Raw genomic sequence first — 25,623 nt, 5'->3', positions numbered from 1 at the left:
GAGAAGGTGATTGTGTCGCCTTCAGCACCTCCATCAAGTTGCATTATTGCTCGCAAATGACACCGGCGGAGCGTTTACGGGGCCGTGATTTAAGATTTGGCCGAGCCTGCGAGCGCGGCCGCCTCGACTCATACGCAGCTGCTTTTTAAAAAACATCCGCTCCCCCTGCTCAATGACGACTTCTGCCCCATTTCTCAACGCGCCGTTATCTTTATGTGCCTGTCCGGTATTTGCGCTTCAAATTGGATGGCTATCGGACAAAAAAAAAAAAACAAGTCTTCATCTGCTTTTGAGGAACTTTGACGGCCAAAATGACGTTAAAACGGCCACTTCAGACCAAAGTGCCAGACTTGGTGTGTGTTTTAAGGAATGTCTTCTGGAGACTTTTTTTGTGTCTTTTCTCATGTTAGACAAAGAGAAACGGGTGGCTTTTGGTTGCCGACTTTTGCGGCGCAGTCGTGAGCTGACCTGAACCATTTATCGTTTTGCCACCGTATTCGTGATCTCAGACAGCTCAATTTCAAAGCCGCAATTTTTTTTTTTTTAGAGGACTCTTGTGCCCGATGCTCATGAAGCAGCTCACACGAACCGGCGCTGTTCTGATTTAAAAAAAAAAAAAAGTTGCGCTGTCGCCCGGAAGTAATTTATTTCTCTACGCTGGGCTCATTTAGCGTATACGTCGCTAAAGTGGCCGACTCGGGTACGGTCATGATGTTGAGGGGCGTGGCTTTGGTCTCAGACGCGAGGTAGGGGAGGAGTCAAATGAGGCTACGTTCAGCTCTTGCTAGCGGTTAGAAGTCCACCGTCAAGTAAAAAGTCGATTAGGTGCTTTTCCTTTTCTCGGAGTCTTCATATCTACAATTGTACTTAAATGAGGGAGCGCTGCGTCTACTTTTGTCCACATAAGCGAGCGTTCCATTTGATTGCGTTGCGTGGCGAGTGTAGGCGTGTGTGGAAAGAAGAACAAAGAGTTCCGGCGACCTGCCCGAGGTCCCGCTTGCCGCTGGTCGGCTGAATGGCTTCGACTTTTTATTTTTCTGTTGCGTGAAATTCTGCACGCGCGTGACGAGCCATCGGCTTGACGTTTTCACGGCGAGATGAGCTCAAAGAAATGTGAACGGAGAAACGCTGGCCGGTTGACGAGGGTGGAAATAAAGAGGCAAAGAGTTGTGGGAGTGAGTGGGAGCCTGAAAGCCGGCAGAGGAGGAGGTGGCGGAGGAGGAGGAAGAGGAGGCGTACGCGGACGAGGCCGCTCGGCAGCTAAAAGAGGAACTTTGCTTTTGGCCGCAGCTTGAATGGCCGCAAGCTGTTGCCGTCACTCAGCTGGTATTTATTTGCGAGTGGCCTTTGACTGGCACCATTGATGATGTGGTGAATCCTGATGAACGACGAGGCACTCGTGATGACCACCGACAAAAACAATTGGGCCTTTTTTTTGGTGTGAGTTGTGGTGCATTTGAAACGCGGGCCTTCATTGTTGATCAAATCCACCTCCTTGTGTCGCCACCATCACGTCACAATTAGCCTTGCAAATTTCTGGGAAGATGAGCGTTAACAAACGACATGTCAAAACTTACAGAGCAACTCACTTTAAGCGTGACGATAAACCTCAAAGGGAACATTGGCACTTATATAAAACTTATATTGTTTGCGTGTAAAAATGAAATGAAATGAAAAATAAAAAATGCTCCAAAATGAATTGATTAAAAAAAAGAAAATGATAACTAATTTTAGTTGCTTGATCCAAAAATATATCGACTGAGCTTGTTTGTGAAAAATGGGCCATCATGGCTGGACCGATACTTTAAGAACCCGTTCACGTCAAGACAACGGCGTGTTTGTGAATGAGAAGGATGAAAATAGTCACGGAAAATACTTTGGTCAGTTAATTCCCGATTTATGACAACTTCCCCTCTGAACAGCAAACGAGATAAACGATTGAAGTGATTTGACCGCAAGATGCGCTCACCGAAACATTCAGAGGCCCGATGAATCGTTAACGGCCAAAGTCAGCCCATATAAACATTGAGGATTGTTTCGTTTTATATCGTCTCGACCATATCTGCACAATTCTACTCTTCCTATTTTTGAGGTTTTGTTGAGAGCCTTGTCGGCCACTTTTCCTTGCTGTTAATTACGCAGCATGTCTTCCAGTGGTGCTCAGTGCTGCCATCTGGCATCTTGTGGCACAACGTGGAACTGCACCAAAAAAGTGCAACTCTACTTTGGGTCTTAGAAAAAAAAAAACGTCAAAAGAAGGTTCTCTTGAAAATATTCAATCTGAACCACAAAACAAGCCTTTCACGAAACTTGGAAGTGTTGCACAGCTCGCCTCATGGCAACCTCATGCCAACTTCACGCTACGTGTGTGCGTGTATATATAGGAAGGGGCGAGGGATGGAGAGATAAACGGAGAGAGATGAGCGGGCGACTCGTCGCTATTTCACGGATGGCTGCGTTGCTATGGGAACAAGACACGGGCTCCCTATTCCCAAAAAACTGCCCTTCCTCCCTCCCTCCATCATCCCTCCTTCCCTTTTCTCCCACTCTCCTCATCCCCCGTTTCCTCACCCGCCCACTCTCCTCTCCTCTCTTCCATCCCTAATTCCGCCTCCCTCCCTCCTTACTTCATCCCTCCCTCTCGTCTCTTCACCGCTCACTTCTATTCTATTCTTTTCGGGTTGTCATGGCGATAGGCTGGGGGCGTGCGAGAGCGAGCGAGAGAGCAGGAGTGGGCGTATCGGAAGTGACATCTCTCGGTCGCTAACCTCGTTTCCTGCGCGCTGGTATCGGGGGCGGACCGGAGGCGGCTGCGCGGTCGCAGCGCCGCCTTGTGGACGATCGCGGAACGACAGGCCGAGGAAGAGGGAAAAAAAAAACAGCGCCAGTCCACTTCCACGTTTGTAACTGTTCCACTTTTGCCCCTTTGCTCTTAGAGTGCCTCGCATAAAACTGCCCTGCAGTTTGGGATTCCACTCTGGACTCCAAAATGTTCTGCAGTGCCATGAGTAAGAATATCAGACACAACTCGTAGTTTGTAACGTATTCTTCCGTTGCTTTTGCTCACGCTGCTGGCCAAGTGAGAGGCGAAACGTGCTGCTTATTCGTAAAAGTTCGGAGGCACATGTGACGAGTTGAATTAACCTACAGTGGCGACCAATCAGTTCTAGGTGAAACAATCCCTTACATGAACGTAAAACCTGAGGCATGAGCGCTTAGGATGTTTGAATGAGACTGGCTTCGAGGTTGCGGTGGTGTGTGTCGACGTCAATTTGCGATACAACCGCTCAACCTAACACACAACTTCACTATATGAAGCCGTTTGGCAAAACGTCAACAATTAAAAATCCCCAAAAGAGTTTTTGAGCGGTTTCTTACTCGCACCTCAAGTTTGGACTTTGAAATAAAAAAATAAAAAAAAATATTATTTTACACTTTGTGTAGTTAAAGCAACCACATCTTCGCTTTTCATTCTGATGGCTTATAGCTAACGCTAATTAGCATCTAGGTGTCGCCACTTTAACCCATAAAGTGACAGACTGAACACAAACGGTGCAGTAACTACTTGTACGCCGACAATATCACAGAACTCACATTCATGTCCTTCATACTCCGTGTAGAATGATTAATATTAGCGTCGTACTAACGAGCTCACTTGAATTCCAAGCAGAATCTAATTCAACTCATAAGTTAAAGTTAGCCCTGGTAAGTCGGATGTTGTGGTGGTGCAGCTGAACTTGGTGATTATGGGGAAAAAAAAAAGTTCCTGCTTCTGTTCCTGGTGTGTGCGCTTTGGCCTCTTGGGGGCAGTGTGGTGCTGCGCAAGAGTGGAGATAAACTTTTACATCTGGATGAAGGGAGTAGAAGAAGAAAGTGCTTTAATTCATATCACTCGTTTTTCACAGATCATGCCCGTGTGTGCGTCGTTATTTGTAAATGAATCCCTCCAGAAATTCACTGCTAATTTTCTATTAGCCTGTCACGAAGATTTCCCATCGACTGCTAGCACTAGCGCTGCCGATAAAAATGCTGCATTCAGGCTACTTTCACAATGCAGGAATTTTGCATGCTCACGGTTGAGAGCAATCATTGTTGTTCTTCGATTCTAACGTTTTTTTTTTTTTACGATTGAGAGAAGCCAAAATCAAAATAATGATTTGCAGGTCAGCCCTCGTTGGTGGCAAAGACACGTGTGAGTTGCCCCGCCCGGAAACGGAGCGGCTGGCCCGGCAAATGGTTGTTGCGTCTTTATTTTTGGCCACCTCGTTTGTGTATAAATCAACAGTCGGCCTGTCGGGCTGCAGTTGACCAAGACCGACAGATTTTGCTTTGCTTTTGTGAACTGCTAAGGGTGGCAGAAAATGTGCAAGGCGCCCGCGGAGAGAAAGAAAGTGAGAGAAGAAGATAGAGGAGAAGCGAGCGAAACAAAGGATGTGATGAGGGAGAGCAAAATAGGCATCTCAGCGTTTCTGGCCGCGTCAAACGTGCGGCGCCGCCACTGTACGGGCCGAGCGCGCTCGGCAGGAAGCCTCGGGGGTGAGGCAAGGACGCCACAGTCACAAAGATCAGGCCAAGGCATGAGTCACGCCGCCTTCGCCCTCGTCCACAGCCGACGTGACTTTGCAAAGTTTGGATGACGAGGCCGAGTCGCTTTCTCGAGTCTTCTTCGGCCCGTCAAGACAAACAAAATGGAGTCAGCGTTGCGCAATTCATCCCGCTGATGAGCATTTTGGCCGCCATTACGTGATCATGTTTGGCAGCGATTTGGACATTTCAAATGTTGCATCCAATGGTGTCATAAAAGGTCGCATTATGAGCCGGATTTATTCAAGTCGGACTTTGCTGAAGGCCGACGTGTGAAATGCACGGCCCGCCACTTTCCGTAGACTCGCGGTTCAACACCTGAAGATGTTCATAATTTCTTTTAAACTATTCTTTCCCCTTCCTTTTGACTTCTTTTCTTTAGCGTGGCTCATTCGCCTGTTCAGGCCGTCTGTGATCGGTCAAAGTGCGCGCCGTCGTTCAATCGTTGAGCGACTGGAAATCCGCACACAAGTTGTGAAGTGATTTTTCTGCGCCATCTTCTTGTTCTTCTCTTGCGCCTGCTAGCAGTTGTTAAAAAAAAAGGGAAAAAAGACGGCGGCTCATCAAGTCTGAAGGCGTCCAAATGAGCGAGCCATACAGTATTCATGAGCAGCAGATGATTCATTTCAAGTGGTGTCTTTGCCAACATGACCTCTTGGATTAACCTTTTCGCAGCACGCCAAACCTTCGCAATCTTCTGCATTCATTAGGGAGGGGGGGGGGCTCATTTATATTTCAGCAGCTTTATCCATAATTCCAAAAAAAAAGAATCCGAAAGATGGAGTGTGCTTTTCTTTTACCTCAATTTGGCAATTGGGGGTGTTACCGGCAGTGACGTGACGCTGGCATCTGGCACGAGCAGGCTTGAACTTTTTTGCTTTGAAATATTGTGCAGTTCTTCAACTTATTTTTTTTTTTTTTTTTTTTTTGTAGTTTTCTTTTTTTTTGCTCTACATGATGCCTGTTGAAGTATTTGTGGAATTTTTCCCACCATTATTTTCACAATTTTTTTTCTATTTTTCTCCTTTTTTTTCCAATGTTAATTTTTTCATCCAATATTTTTGTACATTTTTTTTTCCCCAAATCTTACTGATTCTGATTTGATTTCTGATGATTTATGTCATCAATATTTTTAGATATTATATATATTTTAGTCCAAATTTGATTTAATTTTCTATCAATTGCATTTTTTCCGATTTATGTTATTTTTTTTAACATCCATCCATCTTTGTGCAATATTGTTTTAAAATGAGTTTATATTTTTTCTTCGTCAGTTCATTATGGCTGCAAAAAACTTTGTGTTAATTTATTTTATAAAATTGACGAGACCCTAACCTGAACGTCTTGTGTCCGCCGTCCAGATGCAAGGTGTGCCGCCCCCCCATCCTACCACCACCACCACCACCATCATCACCTCCACCACCAGCCGCAACATCAGCAGCGTTCCCAGCAGGTCCTGGCCTTCCACGCTGCTCCCCCCGCCTACGAGCGCCCCCACTACAGCCGCCCCCCGTACGAGCATCCGTCCAACGAGCGCCCGCCGCCCGACCGCTGGAACGCCCGTCTGCGCGTGAGCCCCGGAAAGCCCTTCCACATGTTGGACCAGGAAGAGGTAGGACGTACGCCGCCGCCGCCGTCACCCCATGGCATACCGGTCCGTCTCTTGTCAATTGATACTGTAATTTAAGAAAAATCAAAACGATACCAACTGATCTCGGCATGTCATAATAATGATAAGAAGAAAATAACACAACTTTATTTGTATGTATCGATACTGTAGCATGAAATGAAATGATACCGAGAGATATTGATATTCAAAGCCCAACAAACTTTTGGATGCTTTTTCTGGCCAAGCTGCTATTCCTGCTTTTGTCCCCTAGGGGGAGAAAGAGGGCCATGAAAATGCTTCCAGCCTTGACAGAAATGGAGAAAAACCAACTCCACTGAGTTCATGTGCATGCAAGATTTTCAGCCATCCATTTTCTCAGTTGCTTTAGCCAATCAAATAAAATCATCATCATAGAAATGATCATATACAAGTTATTATGAGTCCTGGAGACAAAAGATTCCTTTTTCCTAACTTTGCAACTTGCAACAGATGCACTTAAACCAATAAAGAGGAAATAGCTGAACCAACGGCACCGGCGCGCGTGATACACGAAACGAGACGTGGCGTCACTTTGTTTGAATAAATGACCAGCGCCTTACCGCCTCCGGATGGAGACGTGGCGTACGAGTAATGGAGCGCTAACGCCGCTGTTAGCCAAGTCCGACCCTCGGCATTGCCGGTTCAATAGTTAAAAAAAAGAGAAAAATGACGGAAAGAAAGAAAGCACGCTCAATTTGTCTGCCGGAAATGTGCATTTGCATCACAATCCGATGACAACAAAAGAGCCTTTTGTGTCTGAAAGTCTTTTTTTTTTTTTTTCCAAGGAGTGTTATGAATTTTCTTCACCATTGGAAATCCTTCCCAGGTGTCTTCATAACATGCAGTCGGAGAAAATGCGCCAAGGATTCTTTTGTGTTCGAAATCCTTCTTCTAATGTCAAAATGTAAAAAGTAGCCACTTTTGTGTGCGGGGGGAGTCAAAATAGTACGGATGAAAAATCGCAACGTCCCAAAAATATTTTTTTCCACTGTTATTTTGGTGCAAAAATGACGAAAACATTCCCCCGAATGGCAAAAACCTGCCTACAAAAATAGTAAAATAGTTATTTTAAAAAGAGTTTTTTTTCAATTGTTTTTTTTTTTTTTTTGTAAAATTTCACTTAATTGCCTGTTCCGCTTCCACGGGCCATTTCTTTTTGTGGCTCATGACGATAATTTGTTGGTTTTATTTAGCTCCGTTTTTTTTTTTTCTTTTTCTTGCCCGCCTCTCTCCATGCCGGCTGGCGTCCGCAAACTCCCGCCAGCTGTGACCGCTCACATTCCGCTTCCCGCTGTGAAAAATGAGCCTCCAGGTGTGTGTCCCCCCCCCCCCCCCACAAGTGGCGTGGGTGCGATTCACTTCATGACTCACGTTGGCGCTGCTAGAAAAAAAAAAACAAGAACATAGAGTACCGCAATTGACGTGAAATGTTGTGACATTGGCGAGTGAAGATATTTGGCAGCTCTTTCCCGTATGGTCCCGGATGAAGTTTATTTTGTGGATTATTTCCATGGTAACGATAGGAAAAATTATTTTTTTTAACAGGTGGAGGTGTCACACAATCCGAATTGTTGAAAAATTGCCAAGTCTTCTGTGGTGACATCTTGCACAAAGAGGATGCAAAACGCACTTTCTGATTTTGCCACTTTTTTTTTTGTTTTTTATTTGTGTGTTGTATGTCCCCAAATAAAAAGCAAATCACACTTTGCTTTTTTTATAGTTAGCATCAAGCGAGCTAGCGCGAGTGCTCATTGAGGTTCATCCCTGCAAGCGTTTTCACATACACAGTCGTCCCTCTCGAAATCACGGCTCGCTTTTTGCCGGTTAAAAAAAAAAAAAACTTTTGCAGTGATTATTTCTCCCACACAGGCTGTTTGTCCCGATGAATAATCGGTCTTTCACTAATCTCAACTCTCGTTGTATCCAGTAGCATCGTTTTATTTCTGTGTTAATCAATCAGCCAAGAGTCAGCTCATATCTCAGAAGCACCGTGAGTCAAGGTGCTCGTATCTCAAGGCACCTGCGGAGTTGTCATAATTGCTTGCTCACCATTTCGGATGCGTGTGTATGGCAGACATTTTTTTTTGTAACTTCGTCTTGTCTTGTGCGTGCGCAGGTCCACCCTTTGCTGATGCGCGAGAGGCGCTCCGAGTCGCACAGGAACAAGCTGCTACGCCGCACGGTCAGCGTTCCTGTTGAGGGTCGACAGCATCCCGAGATGGGTGAGCACGCAAACACCTTCCCCCTGCAACTCAAAAAGAAAAAAAATGCTGGACACAAAATTAGTTTGGGATCAAATATTATTTTCTTGAAATGGCCATCTTTGTTTTTGGAATTTCCAAATTATGTTGCCTTCCTTTCCTGCTCTCGATGACTACGAGGACATTTTCATAGACTGAACCTGGAAAGTGTCCGTTCCAAAATCCTTTGTTGTGCGTTCCCGATCATTTCTCGCATGACGTCAGTCGATCAACTTCATTGCGAAATCCGTCAAATGCATCCGCCGGCCCTCTTTGAGTTCGTCTGGCCTCTCATCCATTTTTCTTTACGTTGATTTGTTTGATCGCGTCCACGTTTGCTTCATTAAGCTGGACGAAATTCAATTGAGTCACAGGCAAGAATGAATTTGTACTTTGAATGTTGTGTGATTGTGGAATGTGTCTTTTTTTTTTTTTAATTCATGCCGCCCGTCTGTTTCTTATTCTTAGCGTTGGCATATTTGTTCAGGTTTGCGTTGGAATTTTGCTTGCGTCAAAGCCGTGCGTCTTCGTCCTTGACTCTTCTGACATATGCTGCATTCCAGGCGCTCAGTTTTTACCTGAATGTATGCAAAGCAAATCGGAAATATTGCAGTGTTGCATCAGAATTTGCATAAATTCAAAATGAATTTTTTGCTTGAAATTGTTGAGCAATGCCTTTCAACGCTTTCTGCTGAATTTCAAGACCGTTTATTTATTTCATTTAGGATTGAGCGTAATTTTTTCCTCCGCCAATGGAAATGTTTCTGCAACTTCAATACTCACTAGACCAGGAGTGGGCAAACTTTTTGATTCGTGGGCCACAATGGGTTGTAAAATTTGACAGAGGGGCACATGGATGGAGTGTTTTGGTAACCTCAGTTACATATCGTATATAGAGAAAATACATGTTTTAATTTTAAATGAAAATGAACAAACGCATTACAACAAAATATCTATCTGAGAGTGCGCCCTCTAGTGGGGACACATCAGAATTACAGGGAAAATAAAACATGAACAAGGTTTATTTATTTAATTTTTTCAAGTTCGGCGGGCCTGATTAAAACATTTAACGGGCCGCATGTTGCCCCCAGGCCGTAGTTTGCCCATGTCGGCACTAGAACATACCACCTTGCGCCCGAGGCAGCAAAGCAACCTTTGACAATGAACGTGCTCCGTGTTTCACAGTAGGGTCAGTGTTCTTTTTGTGCTAAGCTTCCAATTTTTGCATCTGTCAGCACAGAGCTAAATCGTCTTGCCAAAAAGTTCCATTTTTGTCGCATCTGTCCGTGAGACATTGCACCAGCAACTTTGTGGCTTGTTTTACATGCACTGAACAATTTCTTGAAATGATTTCCCACGACAACATCGGACGACCTTCTTCACCTTGAAGTTCATCTTGAATTTCTCGTGCGGTTGCTCTGGCTTCCTTTTGTCACCAATTTGCATCATCCGCCACGTTCGGGGAGTGTGGCTCCCGTCTCCCCTGGATTGAAATTCTTGGACTTCTTTGTGCCACGTCGCTCAGAAGAGCTTCAAGGCGCTTGGAGATGCTCTCGTATGTCGCCTTGACCGTCCGTCACTGCACTTCTCCCGAGAGAACGCTCTCTTTTGCTTCCTCTGGCGCATGTGTGACACGCGTGTCGCCAAACGGCACAGCGTTTACTTGCCACCCTCTAAAAAGGCAGACTGCCTGCTTACAAGTTAATTGAAATTTATATTTATGATTAAGATTCTGGTCATTATTTTTCTTTTATGATTGTCTCTGATGGCCAAAGGGCGACAACTAGCTGAGTGGACGATCCGAGTGTAGCCAAGCAGAAGTGACGAGAAAGGAGAAGTCAAAAGGTTCCCCTTCGTCAGCAGGGTCAGCAGCCCGGCTTCCACAGCGAATACTAATTCGGACGGGCGCGAAGGCGAGCAGAACTTAAGCCGGCTGGGATCTGCAGAACATCCGAGGGAGGGACACGCTGCGCTGAATTTCAAAGAGGTGCCGAACACGTGAAACTTGCAACTGCAACTCCAAGTCTGCGTTTTTTTTTTTCCGGCTTTACGGTGACAGGGAGTTGGTCCGTAACATCCGGTAGAAAATGTTGATCCAAATGTCCAAACAATATTGGAATTGGAATCGGCCTGTCCAAATCCAGATCTGGTGGCTCCGACGATTCCGACTGCATAAAAGGAAAACGGCAAGATTAAAGCTTGACGAGCAGCGAGACAGTCAACGCCAGCTTGCCAACAAGATGATGAGATTGACGACGGCCTTTTTAAAAAAAAAATTTTTTTGGACCAGCTGTCACTCAAAGCGAGGACGAAGCGCGCTGTCGTCCGCTTTCCCACTTGAAGTCCGATCATATCGCAGCGGCCCACGGGGGTGAAAGACGAGCCCGGTCACGTAACGGCAGCATACGCACGGCGCTTTACATAAACGACCCAAAGACAACGTCAACGTTTTGCAGCATTATTTCCATTTCAAGTCATTTTCAGTTTTCTAATGTGCTTGATGGGAATTATTTATTTTTTTATTTATTTTTTTGCTCAGCGGCCACTGTGGCTGGTGAAAAACATTTGTCAAAGCGGGGGCGGATGGAAGAAGCTTTTCCTGATCGAGATACTTTTTTTACCTTTTTTCATCAGGAGTGGCGTTGTGCGAGTGGGTTGACACAATATTTCCCCCAGCAAAATACGGGCAGATTTAATTAGATTTGTATTTTATTTCATTTTTTTATATAATTGACTGGTCGTGGATTACTTTTGCGATTAGTTGATTAAGTATTGCGCGTAGCTACGAGACCCAAAAAAATGTTCAACCATTAATATTGCATCATAACTTTAGATCAGTCAGTAATTTGTCGAGATAACAGACATGGTATCGATTTGTGAATTCTAAACAGTTGACAAAAATTGCAGTTTGGGCCCCACGCCAGCAATATGTAAATGAGCTCTTTTGTAACGCTCATTAGCTCCAATTGCGCAAACTAAAAATAAAGACAATGAATAAAAACTTTGTAGCTGGTGGCAGGCGACTTGACGTGTTTTATGATGTGTGATCGTGAGTGAAAATTCAAATGAAGCCGATTCTCTGACTTTGAACACTTTTAGCCGTGAAAGGTTTGATTTTTTTTTTTTTTCTTTCAACGCTTCTGTCTTGATGACATTCATTTTGGCAATCGACATAAACGTAAACAGCCTGAAAATTGTCGCAAAATGAGCAAGTTAGGACTTCGTTTAGTACTTGAATTGCCTTTAATGCGAACTTTGACCCCAACAACACGGCGCGTTGGATAACTAGCCAAACAGCTTGTCGTTAGCCCATCTATGGTATTTCGCATGTTTCAACAAATGATTCTTCTAATAATTAATCTGACCCTTATTATTTATTTTGATCAAAATCAGATCCGAAAACATTTTTTTCCAATCAACATTATTTCAAATTGACAGTCGAGAAACAGATAAAATCAACACTGCGTGTTGCCACCGCAGACGGTTTGCATGCACGCGCGCATAAAAAGCCAGCTTGTTTCGTATTCACTTGCATCGTGTCGGAGTGTCGAAAAGCAACGCTTGTTCTCTTCCACCTTGAATATTCTGGACAGCGTGTGCACCGTCGGGATGTGAAAAACAGCTGAGTCCAACGCTACGTGCTGTCACTCACTCTCTTATGCGAGTGCACCCACTCACGCGCAGCAACCGAGTTTGTCAATTCGTGGAAAGACGGAATAAATTACCGTTTGTTTTTGTGCGGCTGCTGTACATATCCTTTACACACACACAAAAACAAACGTACAAAAAAAAAAAAAACGGTCTGGAGGGGATTTTTTTTTTTGGATGAAACATTGTTTTTGGACTCTCGGGCCTCGTTGGGAATTTCAAACTCTCTAATCACCATAAAGTATAACGAACGTTACGGTACATTGTGGACCGAGATAGTTCCGACTGCAAATTTCCCATCATATTGAATTGTTATATTAGGACTAAGTTAACGATAAAAAAAAACACAATTCAAAAATGTGAACTTTATTACTAGAATGAGCTGTTTTTTTTATTTATTTTTATTTATTTTATTTTATTTTATTTATTTGGGCACTATACCTCATTTTTGCCGGTCCGTCCTGCGTCCTCCGCCCCCGACCTGAGCATCCTTCCTTCCTTAGACTTTGGTCCTTCTTCTCCTTCTTCTCCCTCCTGCGCTTTGGTTTCTGCCTCTTCTGGACTAGCGCGTTGCAATAAAGTCGTACTTCGGCTGTTTACACGTGCAAGTCAGGCTACACCATGGCAACTTAATCTGGCAAGGGACAAACTAAGCTTCTGTCTTTGCTTAGTTTGGCCTTTTTCCAAAATGTTTCGTCTCTGTCCAAAAAAAATGGAGGGCCGGCCAGGACGGACTATTCCGTCCCTGGGATGGAATGCGCATCTGTGCTAGAAAAGAGTGGCTTTGTTTTCCAAATCAGATTTGGCCCTTGTGTGTGCGTGCGTGTGCGTGTGTGAGTGGCCATTTTGATGTTCCAGTTCGTACTAAATGAAAGAGGGTGAGGATGATGAAGACGAAGAGAGGAAGGCAGCAGTTGTCAGGCCAACACTGCAGCTCAGTACGAAGCTGTCACCTCGAGGCACACTGAACTCATGCGTGTGCGTGTGCGCGCGCGCGTGCGCATGGAGGTCGTATCTGCACTTTAAGGACATTCTCGTTGAAAGCAGCTTTGCTTGCCTCTGCCGGAGAAGAAAGGCCTACGGGTCACAATATTAGGGACAGCCACATGCTGCAAAGTGACACACATTTTTTTTTTCATTGACAGCGTCCTGTTCATCTGTGGCAAATATTTTCTTGCGTAAGGCCTTTAAAAATACTGAACAAATTCAATTTGTTTTTTCCTTCTTCTTTATGAAAATATGTCTCCGCATGAAAATGGCAAAAAAAGTACGGGCCTGCTGCCTTTTTTTAAAGAAAAAAAAATGTGCACTCCTTTTTAGAATGTCACCGTTAAATGAGTGTTAATGTTAATATTAAATGTTGAAATTGCAAGAAGAATTTTTTTCTTGCTTCTTTTAATTGTCGCCATACTTGCGGCGTCACTGGTAAACAAAACGTTGAATGCCATTCGAACAAGGCCAAGAGATTTTTTTTTTTTCTAGCGCCGTCTTTTGAAAGTGCGAAAGTGTTGTCGGTAAAAAAACGCCTCAGTGAGGGAGATGGTAGCAACTGGATGTTGCTTCAACTTCCAAATAAGCGGACGTTGGCTAATTCATTGAAGAAGACGGCCGCTTGCTTAACAGCACTCGGTTGCCTTTATTCGCTGGAACGTCATTCATCGATTCAGCGCCCCGACAAAATTGCCGTCTCGTCATCCCGGGGTCGATCCTCCCACATCATTAGAGAGGCATTTTGAAAAGGACGACAATGAAAAAGTGCCTAAAGGGCGACTCGGGAATCGTGAAGGAGTGCGTGACTCCCAACAACACAGAAGCCATGATGTTAAAAGGAGGTCGTCATGGAAACGCGTCGAAGAGAGCCATTTAGTCCTGACAGTTCTTCCAAGCTCAACCAAAGCTTCTTTTTTTTTTTTTTTTTCTTCGAAGGAATGCAAGTAGAAATGAGCTTTCTGTGTAATTAATGTTTTTGCTGAAATGTTTTTAGGGGGGGGGCAGTGGAAAGGGTGCAAAGGGGAAGAAATGGAGGATGGAAGTCAGCAAAGCAGTTTTGCTCCCAGGAGGGACGCAACCAACCCCGCCTCCTTTTTGCACGCACGCACGCCCAGAAGGGAGCTCGCTCGCTCTCTCTCTCTCTCTCTCTCTCTCTCTCACACACACTCCCTCTCACTCACTGTCTGTGTCTCTCTCTTCCACTCTCTCTCTCTCTAGCGTTGTATTTGACCCGTACCTGCAGAATGCTCTCCACGTCCATGTGGCGGGCTGCTGGCAGACGACAAGCCGGCCCCGGTAGCTTACAGGCGCCTTCATCGAGGGGCGCACGGTGCTCGCGCTCGTCAGCCAAGCTGAGGCACTAAAGCCGCACGGAGGCGACCGCGCGCCGGTCTTTTGGGTTTGTTTGTTTGCTTGTTTGTTTGTTTTCGGCGTGGCGTCGGCCAGCCGTTCGTCCACTTTGCTTCCAAGAGTGTGAAAGATGAGCCACGTCGGCGGCCGCTGCGCGTGCCTCCCCGCGGAAGGAGCTGAGCGAGATGCCGCGAGGAGGCGCTGCGAAAGGCGGCGACGGAGGGCTGAGCGCAGCCGTCACGCCTCCTCCTCCTCCTCGTTGTCGCTCTGGTCCTCCGCCTCCTCCTGCTCGGTGTGAGATTCTTAACGTCTGTTTTTGTTTCTCTCGCCGACTACCGATGAAGATGCGAGCACATAATGAACAGTGGCCTACTTAAAAGGAAGGAAGAGAAACGAAGAGGAGGCGGTGGCGGGGGCGGCGCACGCTCTCGTCACGGAGGCACTTTGGGGTCACCTTTTTGGGGGCCTGCAGCTGGGAATGTACTTCCTGTCCCGTCCCGTTCCGTCCACCTGGACCACTTTTCTTGGATTTGTTTTAACCTCTCTCAGAGGACGCAAAATCTCCGTGGACCGCACTTGTGCTTCTACTCTTGCACTCTCTCTCGCTTGTTATTTTCTGTCGAAGGAGTTTTATTGAATGATGCCAGTGGCCGCCGCCGCCGCCGCATAATTGCAATCATCCAGATTGACATTTTGGAGGTGCCTTGCAAGTGGATGCGAGCGAATTTTCATTTAGTGGCAGAATACATTTTTTGCCCAGTTTGGAGTCAGAAGATCACGTGGCGGACACGCTCAAGCGGAACGTAAACGCAACATTTGGAATTTGTGCCAGCAGTGGAATAAAAGTCTGTCAAGGCATCAAAACAAAGGCCACCTGAGTTCTAGGTAGGATTTTATTTCCCTCCTGTACTTTCACGATAGCTTTTCTGCTTCTCTCCTCAAGAGAAATGTAATTAAGTGCTCAGTAATTATTTTTTTTTTTTTTTTGAAGTGTGGCTTCATACGTAAACATACATTCTCTAGAGGCGTGATTGGGCTATCTCTGTTTCGGGATAAGTTCCTTCTCCCCGCCGTTGCGTTTAGGTCGGGGTCAAGCCTGGTCTGATTAGTTTGGTTCGGTTAAGATAAGGTCAGTTAAGGTCCGGTCATGATGGCTACGTTATGTGCAAGCCTTACCCAACGTAAGGTTAAGGTTCTCAATTCTTTTCTGTTACCACCCTTGGAAGAAGACCTCACTTCTGTGTGTGTGCGTGTGCGTGTGTGTGTGTAATGCATGAAGTTGCCGTTACCTGTGTCCTATTTGGCCTTTTTTTTTTTTTTTCTTGCATGATTAATTGGCAGGACCAAAATGTCACAACAGCTGCCGCACAATTCGCCCGGCACATTTTTGTGTTGCTGTTCGGCTTTTTTCCGCATGAGTGCCCTTTTTCCACAGCCGGCCCGGTGACAGTGAGCGTCTTCCGCCCCACTATTTAAGAAGCACTTGCTTAGGCTGAGTGTCGGAGGTTTGGATATGGTCGCTAAAGTTTGGTTCGGGCGACTGTAAATTTGTTCGGGTTGACATTTACACAAGTTGGGTTTGGTTTAAGGTTCGCATTGTACCACAACAAGCGTAGAATGGAAAAAAACAAAACACAAAGAGCAAATGTGAGCGTTTGGATGCCATTAAGCCACCCACCAGCTCTCCAGCCTCCATTTTTGCCTGGAGCGCGGCCCCTTCCTCACCCGTCCACCACATTGAATTTCGTCTGCTTTTGTTCTCGCACTACCTGACACGACCGCCGTCTTCAGTCCCGGTTCCTCCTACACAACATGGCAGATCTTAGCTTAGCTTAAGCTTAGCTTAAACAAACATCCACTCCACTTTTTTTCCCTCCCGCGTCTCCCTCCCACTCGGAGTAAGTGCGTCCCTCCCTCGGCTCCCTCGGAGGGTTTGAGCCGGAAGCCGTCGGCCTCCCACACGTTTCCCTCTTCAGCCGTCCCCGGCTCGCTCGGCAGCACATTTGCATAAACGCCCGAGCGCTGCCGTTTCGCACGTTTTCCCGAGCGTTTGAACGCAGCGTCCGGGCCGCTTGTGTTGCGATGCCGCCTTCGCGACGGCGGGAAAGGATGGAAATATCCCCGCTGGTAGCCTCCCGACCCTTCCCTCCAAGGCGCTACGGCCAAACGGGATCGGAGGACACGAGCTCGGATCTGCTCGGTTTGTTACAGAACAAACGGCCGCCATCTTTGTCGAATGCGTTGAGCCGTGTCCGCCATCTTTGTGGAATATATTGTGACCGCGTCTGACAATTTGTGGAGTACGTCGAGGTGTGTCCGCCATCTCTGTGAAATAACCGCCGTTCATGTCCGCCATCTTTGTGGAATGTATGAAGCGGCGTATGTTGCAGATCTGTCCTACATCTCTAGGAAATATGTTGTGGCCGTGTCTGCTATTGTTGCGGAACGCGTCGAACCGTGTCGGCCATCTTTGTGTATTGAGTTACAACATCGCTGCGGAGTGTGTTGCAGGAATGGCCGCCATCTTTTTGCCGTGGGCTACAACGCGGCCGCCATTTTTGTGGCGTGTGTTGAGACTCTTTCTCGAAGTTGTTTCCCAACGTAGGACTGTGCCGATATTTTGATATCGATATGTATCGCGATATTATTGTGATTGATATCGATAGAAAATGCTTTCGATAAATTATTGATCCCAAAAAACAAAAACAAAAACAACGGAGCAGATTGGACCTATCACGGCCCAACTCGTCATCAAACTCCCTCCCATTTAGGAAATACAACTTGAGGCTCACGCATGCGCCGCTAAGCTTGCGTGCCTCAAACAATTTATACTGAACAGAGTGTTTGACTTTTTTTCTAGTTCATGTTGAAAGTTGAATGTTACGTTTTAAAATAAAAAAAAAATCAGGCCTTTTCACTTTTCAATAATAAAAAAAGAAAAATTCTAATAATAATTGAATATATATTGATAGCGACCGATATGACATATCGTTTTCAGCCATATCGCCCGACCCGAGCCCAACGTATGCCGTCTCCATCAAATGTTTTTCAGTCAAAAGTTTACCATCTTAATTACCTGCCCACCTTTTTTTTGTAGCGTTTCCATTACGTTTTGCACGTGTCCTCTTTATTTGTGGACTCCTTTGTGACTATTTTTGTCTCAACAAAAAAAAAGTTGATTCAGTTGGCAGAAGAAGTACGGACACAGACAGGCTGACAGAATGCAATGTAACATTGGAAGTTTATGAAACCGTAGGCGGAGAAATTAATGTCAGTCGTGGAAATAAACCAGGATGGCCGAGTGGTCTAAGGCGCCGCGTTCAGGACCCAGTCTCCCCAGGAGGCCTGGGTTCGAATCTCGAATTTCCCCATTGTGGGACTAATAAAGGGAATATTAAACATGAAAACGCTCCTCTCCAAGAAACACCAAATCATGTTCGCCATCTTTGGAAGAACAGCGAGGCCGGCGAGGTCGAGCGCCTTTTGCCGACGTCAATGATTCACAAAGTCACAAAATCAAACTGGTCTGCCGGCTCGAATACCGACACCCTCGCCTCGCGCCTCGCGCCTCGTCTTCCTCGTCTACCACCCCAGGCCAGACGGAGTCTCATCAAAGGGCCGCGTTTCCGTTTCTGAAGGCGTTACTTCATCTGTCGACGGCGCTTACGTAAGCGCTTGAGCGGGCGCAACAGGTAGACGAGAAGAGACGAGAACGTCTTTTATTGTCGTGATACACGTGGAAGCCGCTCCTTGTCTGGTGCAAACGTGTGGAAAGTACGTCAAATAAATCTTTCCCCGTGTGTGACGTTTATGACGGAATGAAAATCAGCCTTCAAAGCTGATTTTTGTACTCATGTAAGAATTTGAAGTTGCGTTGATTGTGGTGACGTGTATGAAGGCTTGTCGGCCATCTTTTGTCAAGTGTGTTCACTTCAATTTGTTGAGCTTTTGTGCCAAAGTACCTGCCGCATGTTTGCCATCTTTGCAGAGTGTATTTTTGCAGAGGAGCTGCTGCCCCAACGTCACAAGAACGGTCACCATTTTTAACGTTCTAATAACGTTGTACAGAAAGTGGAAGTTGTTGCGGCACGTCCGCCATCTATGTGGGGTGTGTTTTTGTAGAGTCAGCAATCTTGATGGAACCTGTTTGGTATTGAGCACACCCGTGTGGACCGTGTTACCGAACGTTTGCCATCTTTGAAGAATGTCTTGTCGTGGTGTCCACCATCTTTGTGGAGTGTGTTCCAACAAGTCGGCCATCTTTGTGGACTCCATTGCAAAATGTCGGCCATCTTTGCGGGCCGCATTCCCCCGATGTGTGGCCCTACGCAGGCCAACATCTTCTTGAAGTGCGTCACGTCGTTGAAAACAAGCCGTCTGCCTGGTATCAATCGAGAGTTGCCATGACAACCTCAGCAGAAAAGGCAACAAAATGGAGCAGATTGGCTCTTTCCCTGAAAGGAATACTTAATGTCTCGGTCTAATTTGCGCTGACTATTAAGGTGCTATCAAGGTCAAGTGACGACGGAGTGCAAATTCATCCACATTGTGCACGAACGGGAACGAGAACGCCGTGTGATGTTCAAAAAGTGTTTTTCAGGAGTCGGGTGCTCGCGGGGTTCAAACGAGGGGTGTGCGCGCGAGTCGCCATTCCGCTGGCCTCATCACTGATTTTCCAACCATTGGAGCAATTTGCTTCCTCTTTTTTTGTTTTTAATTCCCCTCCAAATAAGGCGTCGTTACCAAGGCAAAAATGTCAGCGGTAATTGGACGTGGCGGGCGGCGCGTGGGCGTGAAAGCCGGCCGTCTGTCCGGCTGACAAGGACAATGCTGCGCTTAATAGCGAGCCCATGTCGAGTCGGAACTGAAACTCAGCAATTGCCGCTTATGCCGCTGGAGTTGTCGGCTCGCGCTTTGAAAGCAGAACATTCCCGCGCTGGAAGAGCGCCTCGATAATATCAAATATACAGAATAATACGCGAGGCAAATTGTCGAGTCGTCCGATGAAAAGTTATTTCGTTTTCTTATTGCGTGAATGAGAGGCATTTGCTTGTTTGTTTGGACTTTTGTTCCTGCATGAGTTGACAGGGCAGCCTTGCCACATTCAATATGGCCGCCACACTGATGTATTGCAGCAACCAGCTCAAGAGGGAGTCAACGTCAAGCTTTCTTTGAGTCAGAATGTCAAGCTTTTTTTTTCAGTATCTTCTGCATCCGTCCTGCTCTCTGTTCTCACTTTGTATTTCTGTCGCTCTAGACTTTTCCTCTCATGTCTCATATCTGCTTCTGGGTCCGTATTCTGCTGTTTTATGTGGGCCTTTTTTGTCTTTCTTTTCTGGGCTCGTTGGTAGCGAAATGCTTGATGCTAGTTTTATGCGTGCGTTGCCTCGGCAACGAACAGGAAACAGCAGTGTCAAGTGTCAGCCATGTTTGGTGGTGAAGCAGCATTGAGAGAGGAGCTGTTGTTTCAGGACCACGGACAGCGGCTTGCTGGAACTCTTTGCCAGGCAACTCGAATTGCTGTTCTGACCTCCTGCAACAAAATTGAGCGGAAAATCTCCCACGAGCCGAACGGATGCAACGATTGTGAAGCAACCTCTGCCCACCTGCAACTTGTGATGTTTTTGATTCAAATTGGATTTCAGTCATGGCTATTTTCACTTCTTGACAACCAATCAAACGGGGAAATGATTTGGAATGGTGCGATTGAAGTGATTTATTAAAAAAAAAAAATAAATACAAAAGGGAGGTTTGTTCGCAAACATTCCGATTGTTCGACTTAAAAATGATGCTGAGTGTCATTCAGGAAAATTTGATAAAAATATCATTTGCGTAATCATTTGGAAGGCGGTGTGAATTGTATGCAACTAATATTTTCTTGAGAATTAATTGCTCGGTTGTCGGATGTCGGAAAGCTGCGTAAGGCGCAGGTGGCTGCGGAGGTGCGCTCTTGGATACCTTTTAGTGATTCTTGGACTCCTTTTCTCTTAAGGTCACTTTTCATTGGCTCCCTCGGTGGCCTCTGACTTGTGTACTTTTTTCTGACAAAGAGCCACTGGCTCCATGTCGGGCCTGCAGTTTTTTTTTTAAACTCTCCCGGCGTGGGCTGCAGAGAATGTTCAAATTTACACAAGAGAAAGCGAGAGTGGCAGCTGAAAGGAAACCATTTGGACAGCTGAATCAAAGCCAGCCAGGATGAACGGCACAAAGAAAATGGAGCATGCTGGCGAAAGCAGAAACTGGACTTTGTTGGGAATCATTTTGTCATGTTCAACTTTTGAAACAGAAAAGGAGGAGCTGGAAGCCGTTGGATCAAAAGGACACTGAAAAATCCAGACATGTCCGAATCATTGGCTTATTAATTATTTTTATCTTCAAGTTGTTCACGATGTTCTGGGAAATACGATTCAAAAAATCAACTGACAGTATAAAAAGTCAGTCAGCTGAGTTTTTTAACAAGAATAACAGTAATTGTTTGCGCTTTAGTTTTGTTTCAAACTGCGACACATTTTGGGCTGATGCTTTAAGCCCCGCCCACTTTGCTTCCACTATCACAAATGTTGAAAACAAACACAAATAAGTTGACAGCAGAGGACTTGCTGGCCGCGCTGACGCTTGAACAGACGCCAGAAAGTCGCCCTCGAGTTGTTAGGCAAATGATTTCAAAATGACAAAGTTGCTAACGTCTTCCCGATCTTGTGTCCCGCCAGATCACCGACCTCGACGGAAGAGCATAGCCACGGGGAAGCAGCCCAGCATGGACCTTGCCCCCAGCGCCCCCCTTCAACCCTTCCGACAATCCGTGAGTAACCCCACCGCCTGTTTCCTCTCGCTGCCCCTCGCGCCCCCCCACGCCGCCGCCGCCCACGCCTGGGGCCGGCGGGCCGGCGGCACCCCGCCGCCCAGCCCCTTCCGGCTCTCTCTGGTTGCGTCGCCCGTTCTCGCTCCACACCAGCGGGGGCGACGCGACCCCAAGAAGGGTGGCGGCGTGCCCCCCCTGCCTCGCTCGCTGCCCCTCTCCCCTTGCCTTTCACTCCCCCTGCCCCGCTCGCCCTCCTCCTCCTCCTCCTCCCCCCCTTTCCCGTACTGGGGCGGAGACTGGAGGGCCGCCGCTTGGAGTCCCGTGGCGGGAGGAAGCCTCATTGCTGCACTGCCCCCGGTGGAGGTATGTGGACCGCCCCCGACTTGGAAAATGATGCTCGACGAACCGTTAAATGCTTCCGAGCCGTCTGGTAAAAAAATTGCTGAAATCGGTGCTTGAATAAAAGCATCATAACAGGTCGGCCCAACCAATATTTTTTTTTTCTTTCTCAGGCTGATGTCGATTTGGATCTTAGGTTGAAAGAAATGCTGCAAGCTAATTAATTTGAAAAAGAGCAAACTCTTTCCAATTGCCTTTTTGTGGAGGTTTCAGTTCATAATTCTGTTTTGTTCTGCCCCTACTTTTCTTTAGGTGTAATTCCACTGTCAACCACTAGATAGCGGCACACTGTTTAGTTTGACCAGTGTAAATCTGAAAGCGAACTTAACTCACCTCATGAAACGGGGGTTTACTGTATTAAATAAAAAAAAAAAAAGGTTCTACCAAGGAAAAAGATTTACAATAAAATAGCAAATGTTGGTTTATTATTTCCTCTTTGGATGAGTTGACTCTCCTGACAGGGAGTAGGGCCACATTGAGCTCTCACGCACGCCACAGCCCACCGTAGGCCGTGTTGGCGCACTGTAACCCGACCCGAACCCTTGTGCTCTTTGTCATCACGCTCGGCTCCGTTTGTGCGTGCAGAGTTTCCTGAGCAGGAGGTTGAAGGGCTCCATCAAGAGGGCCAAAAGTCAGCCCAAACTGGACCGAACCAGCAGCTTCCGACACATGATCCTGCCTCGCTTCCGCAGTGCCGACCAGGACAGGTCGGTGTCCTCGCCTGAGCGCGTTGAACATTTTGACCACACTCGGTCACAAATAACTCCAAACCCGGCCGATAATCGGTCTATGACTACCGAGAATGTTGCAAGCTGTGATTCACGAGCAATGCGATCCCCCGCCCACTCACTTGTCTTCTCGCCCCCGGCAGGACGCGCTTGATGCAAAGCTTCAAAGAGTCGCACTCGCACGAGTCGCTGCTGTCGCCCAGCAGCGCGGCCGAGGCGCTGGACCTCACGCTGGACGAGGACGCCGTCATCAAGCCCGTCCACTCCAGCATCCTGGGACAGGAGTACTGCTTCGAGGTGAGACGGCCCACCCCGCCGCGTGCACGCGAGCCGCCCACCTCCCGCGCGCCCCTCGCTCTCTGGCCTTCGCCACAGCAACTAACTGTTGTGGGTGGGCCACCGCCTCAGGTGACCACGGCGTCGGGAACCAAGTGCTTTGCGTGTCGCTCGGCGGCCGAGAGAGACAAATGGATCGAGAACCTGCAGAGAGCCGTCAAGCCCAACAAGGTGAGGGGAGGCAACGAAAGAAAGCCACCGAGCAAAGAACGCGACCGCCGTCCACTTTGTGTGCGACTGCATCTGTGTGTGTCTGTGTTTGTCGCTCCTCGCCTTGTCCCACTTTGTTGCCCTCCTCCTTCGTGTTCCTGTTCGTGTTTTGCGCTCCATTTCCTGTGTGTAACCTCCATCTTCCTGAACGAAACAGAAGCTTGCTGCATCAACTCCTCTGGTCATTTACTTTTAGTATAGAATAGAAAACTTGGAGGTGCAAGAGTAGTGAGACAGAGGGTAGAAAGTGAGCAAAAACTGGACAGACATCAACAACAGAAACAGTCCCAAGATGAGGAAGCTCTCTGGACATCCTCGACAGATCCTCACCCGGTTTCTTTCAGACGGCACCGTGCCGTCAAATTCTTGAAAAACCGCCGTTATTCAACATCACCGTCAAAGTTGACGCAGTGACTATCGCCCTCCACTGGCATGGGGCGGTACTACATCTCACGCATGCGCAGAAGCTCCGGAGCGGTTGGCGTCTACGTCGGCTTTCGCAGTGCATTCCTCCGTATATTACACATGTTCCGGATTTATAAATACAAACATTCCAATCTGAATATTATTTTTATGGTTTTGTCACAATAACCTTATGGTCTTGTGAGTGCGATAATTAGGCGAGCAGTGTGAGCGAGCAGATGGGCGCCTCCTTTCAAACTATGAATTATTAATTATAAATTACGGCAAAAAAAAAAAAAAAAAGCAAACTGATGGCCCGAGTGCCAATGACAACGACTCCCCCGGTGAGCGCCAACAACGATGACGATAACCACGACACGTTGGCTTAGAGCTGACATTCAGCGGGAGACTTTGACGCATCTCCTGATGTTCTGATCGCTTTCGTGAAACTCGGACATAACTTGCGACATATCTCGTGCAACTTGGACACGTCATGATCGTTGACCCATCTTGACATATTTCACGACATGTTGACTTGAACATGCGCTTTCTCTTAAGACTCCACAGACGTTTGTTTTTATTTTTAGACTTTGACATATTTGGTTGCGTACCAACTTCTGCTGTGATGTTGACAGATCTCGAGAGATGTTGGCATACCTCGTGAACTTTTTGTGAGACTTGTCGCCAATGTTAACAATGCTGACAACAACAAAATGACATCGCCTAATTGACTCAGCCTGGCATGTTTAAAAAAAGCCCAAACGTGTGTTTAAAATAGCCAGAGGTCTTTTCCGTCTCCGTCGCTGTCCGTCCTTCATCTTGAGTCATTTCCCGTGGCGGTGCGACGTGGCCTGACATCGTCGGTCCCCAGCGTACGTAGCGTGTCGACTCGCTCTTCGCAGGACAACAGTCGGCGTGTGGACAACGTGCTGAAGCTGTGGATCATCGAGGCGAGAGAGCTGCCCGCCAAGAAGCGCTACTACTGCGAGCTGTGCCTGGACGACATGCTGTACGCGCGCACCACCAGCAAGCCGCGCACCGACACGGTCTTCTGGGGGGAACACTTTGAGTTCAACAACCTGCCCGCCGTGCGAAACCTGCGCCTGCACCTCTACAAGGAGACGGACAAGAAAAGACGCAAGGTGAGAGCGCATCAAAGGGGGGGGGGGACAGTTCTTAGTTCAGAGGAATTATTCGCCAACTTTGACATCCACTTACGAGACTTGGCCATATTTTTTTGCCAGACTTTGAACGTCCGCCTTTGCGAGACTTTTTTTGTCTGAGAAGTCTTTGATATACTTCATGAGACGTGAACATCACGTGAGATTCATATCTCATTTGAATTTGACTGAAGACTTTGATAGATTTTTTTTTCAGACTTTATAAGAAGTATCTTGCGACACTGAAATGGTTTTTGATAGCAACAGACTGATGTGCTTTTTTCAGATTATTATAACCGATATTTGGAGGAAATGGTGTAAAAAAAATGTCAAAATGAAAACTCCAGAACTTGACTTTAGCTTCAAGGCCTTTAAGCACATGTTTATGAAACAACGTTAGCGATTTGCAACATGCTAAAATGTTTTTAGATCAAACTCAATTTTAAAAGTCGAACAAAAAGTGCACGGAGCTCCCAGGCTCAGCTTCAACCTACAATATCTCACTAGAATTTCATTGCTCGACTTGCGCAGACGGCACGAGACTCCGTGCCAAAGCGAGCTGTGTTTCTTCAGTTTTATGTGAGGCGTCTTACGCCACGGTGTCAACCCATCGTATGACTTGTGTTCCCTTCCAGGAAAAGAGCACGTATTTGGGCCTGGTGAGCATCCCCATCTCCAGCATCACCGGGCGGCAGTTTGTGGAGCAGTGGTACCCCGTCATCCAGCCCAGCGTCCTCACCAAGGGGGCGGGCGTGGGGGGCGGAGGCAAGATCATCAACGCCTCGCTGCGCCTCAAGTCTCGCTTCCAGACCATGAACATCTTGCCCATGGAGCTGTACAAGGAGTTCGCCGAGTACGTCACCAACAACTACCGCACGCTCTGCGCCGTTTTGGAGCCCGTACTCAGCGTCAAGAGCAAAGAGGAGGTGGCCTGCGCGCTGGTGCACATCCTGCAGAGCACCGGCAAAGCTAAGGTACGCCCGGGACTGCTCAAGAGAAGCCAGGTTGGCCGACACTCACTTAGTTCTGCGTAATGCCCGCTACTGTTGAAATATCCCAAGATATGTCCATTGAAGTCTCAAGGCCGTTGTCAAATCATGTGCACATCTCATGAGATGTTTAGTGA

At 46.9% G+C, this 25,623-nt stretch overlaps 1 protein-coding gene across 12 annotated transcripts in view; it reads left to right on the top strand.

Moving 5' to 3' along the window:
* Positions 1-25,623, top strand: part of syngap1b (synaptic Ras GTPase activating protein 1b) — a 58,835-nt gene that overhangs the window by 10,020 nt on the left and 23,192 nt on the right. For 8 of the 12 annotated variants that reach the window (XM_088305916.1, XM_088305912.1, XM_088305922.1 and 5 more), the window contains exons 2-9: positions 5,946-6,196; positions 8,349-8,454; positions 21,171-21,625; positions 22,247-22,368; positions 22,533-22,686; positions 22,798-22,896; positions 24,240-24,479; positions 25,133-25,471. In XM_088305916.1, coding sequence (XP_088162042.1) covers positions 5,946-6,196; positions 8,349-8,454; positions 21,171-21,625; positions 22,247-22,368; positions 22,533-22,686; positions 22,798-22,896; positions 24,240-24,479; positions 25,133-25,471 — 1,766 coding nt within the window. Of the gene's footprint in view, positions 1-5,945; positions 6,197-8,348; positions 8,455-14,292; positions 15,346-21,170; positions 21,626-22,246; positions 22,369-22,532; positions 22,687-22,797; positions 22,897-24,239; positions 24,480-25,132; positions 25,472-25,623 lie in introns of those variants that run through there. The other 4 variants (XM_088305924.1, XM_088305920.1, XM_088305921.1 and 1 more) reach the window with 2 other exon arrangements.

The sequence above is a fragment of the Idiotropiscis lumnitzeri genome, chromosome 10 (assembly GCF_059441095.1).
Source record: "Idiotropiscis lumnitzeri isolate Australia: NSW breed Sydney's pygmy pipehorse chromosome 10, RoL_Ilum_1.0, whole genome shotgun sequence".
NCBI lineage: Eukaryota > Metazoa > Chordata > Actinopteri > Syngnathiformes > Syngnathidae > Idiotropiscis > Idiotropiscis lumnitzeri.
This window is presented reverse-complemented; position numbering and strand designations above follow the sequence as displayed.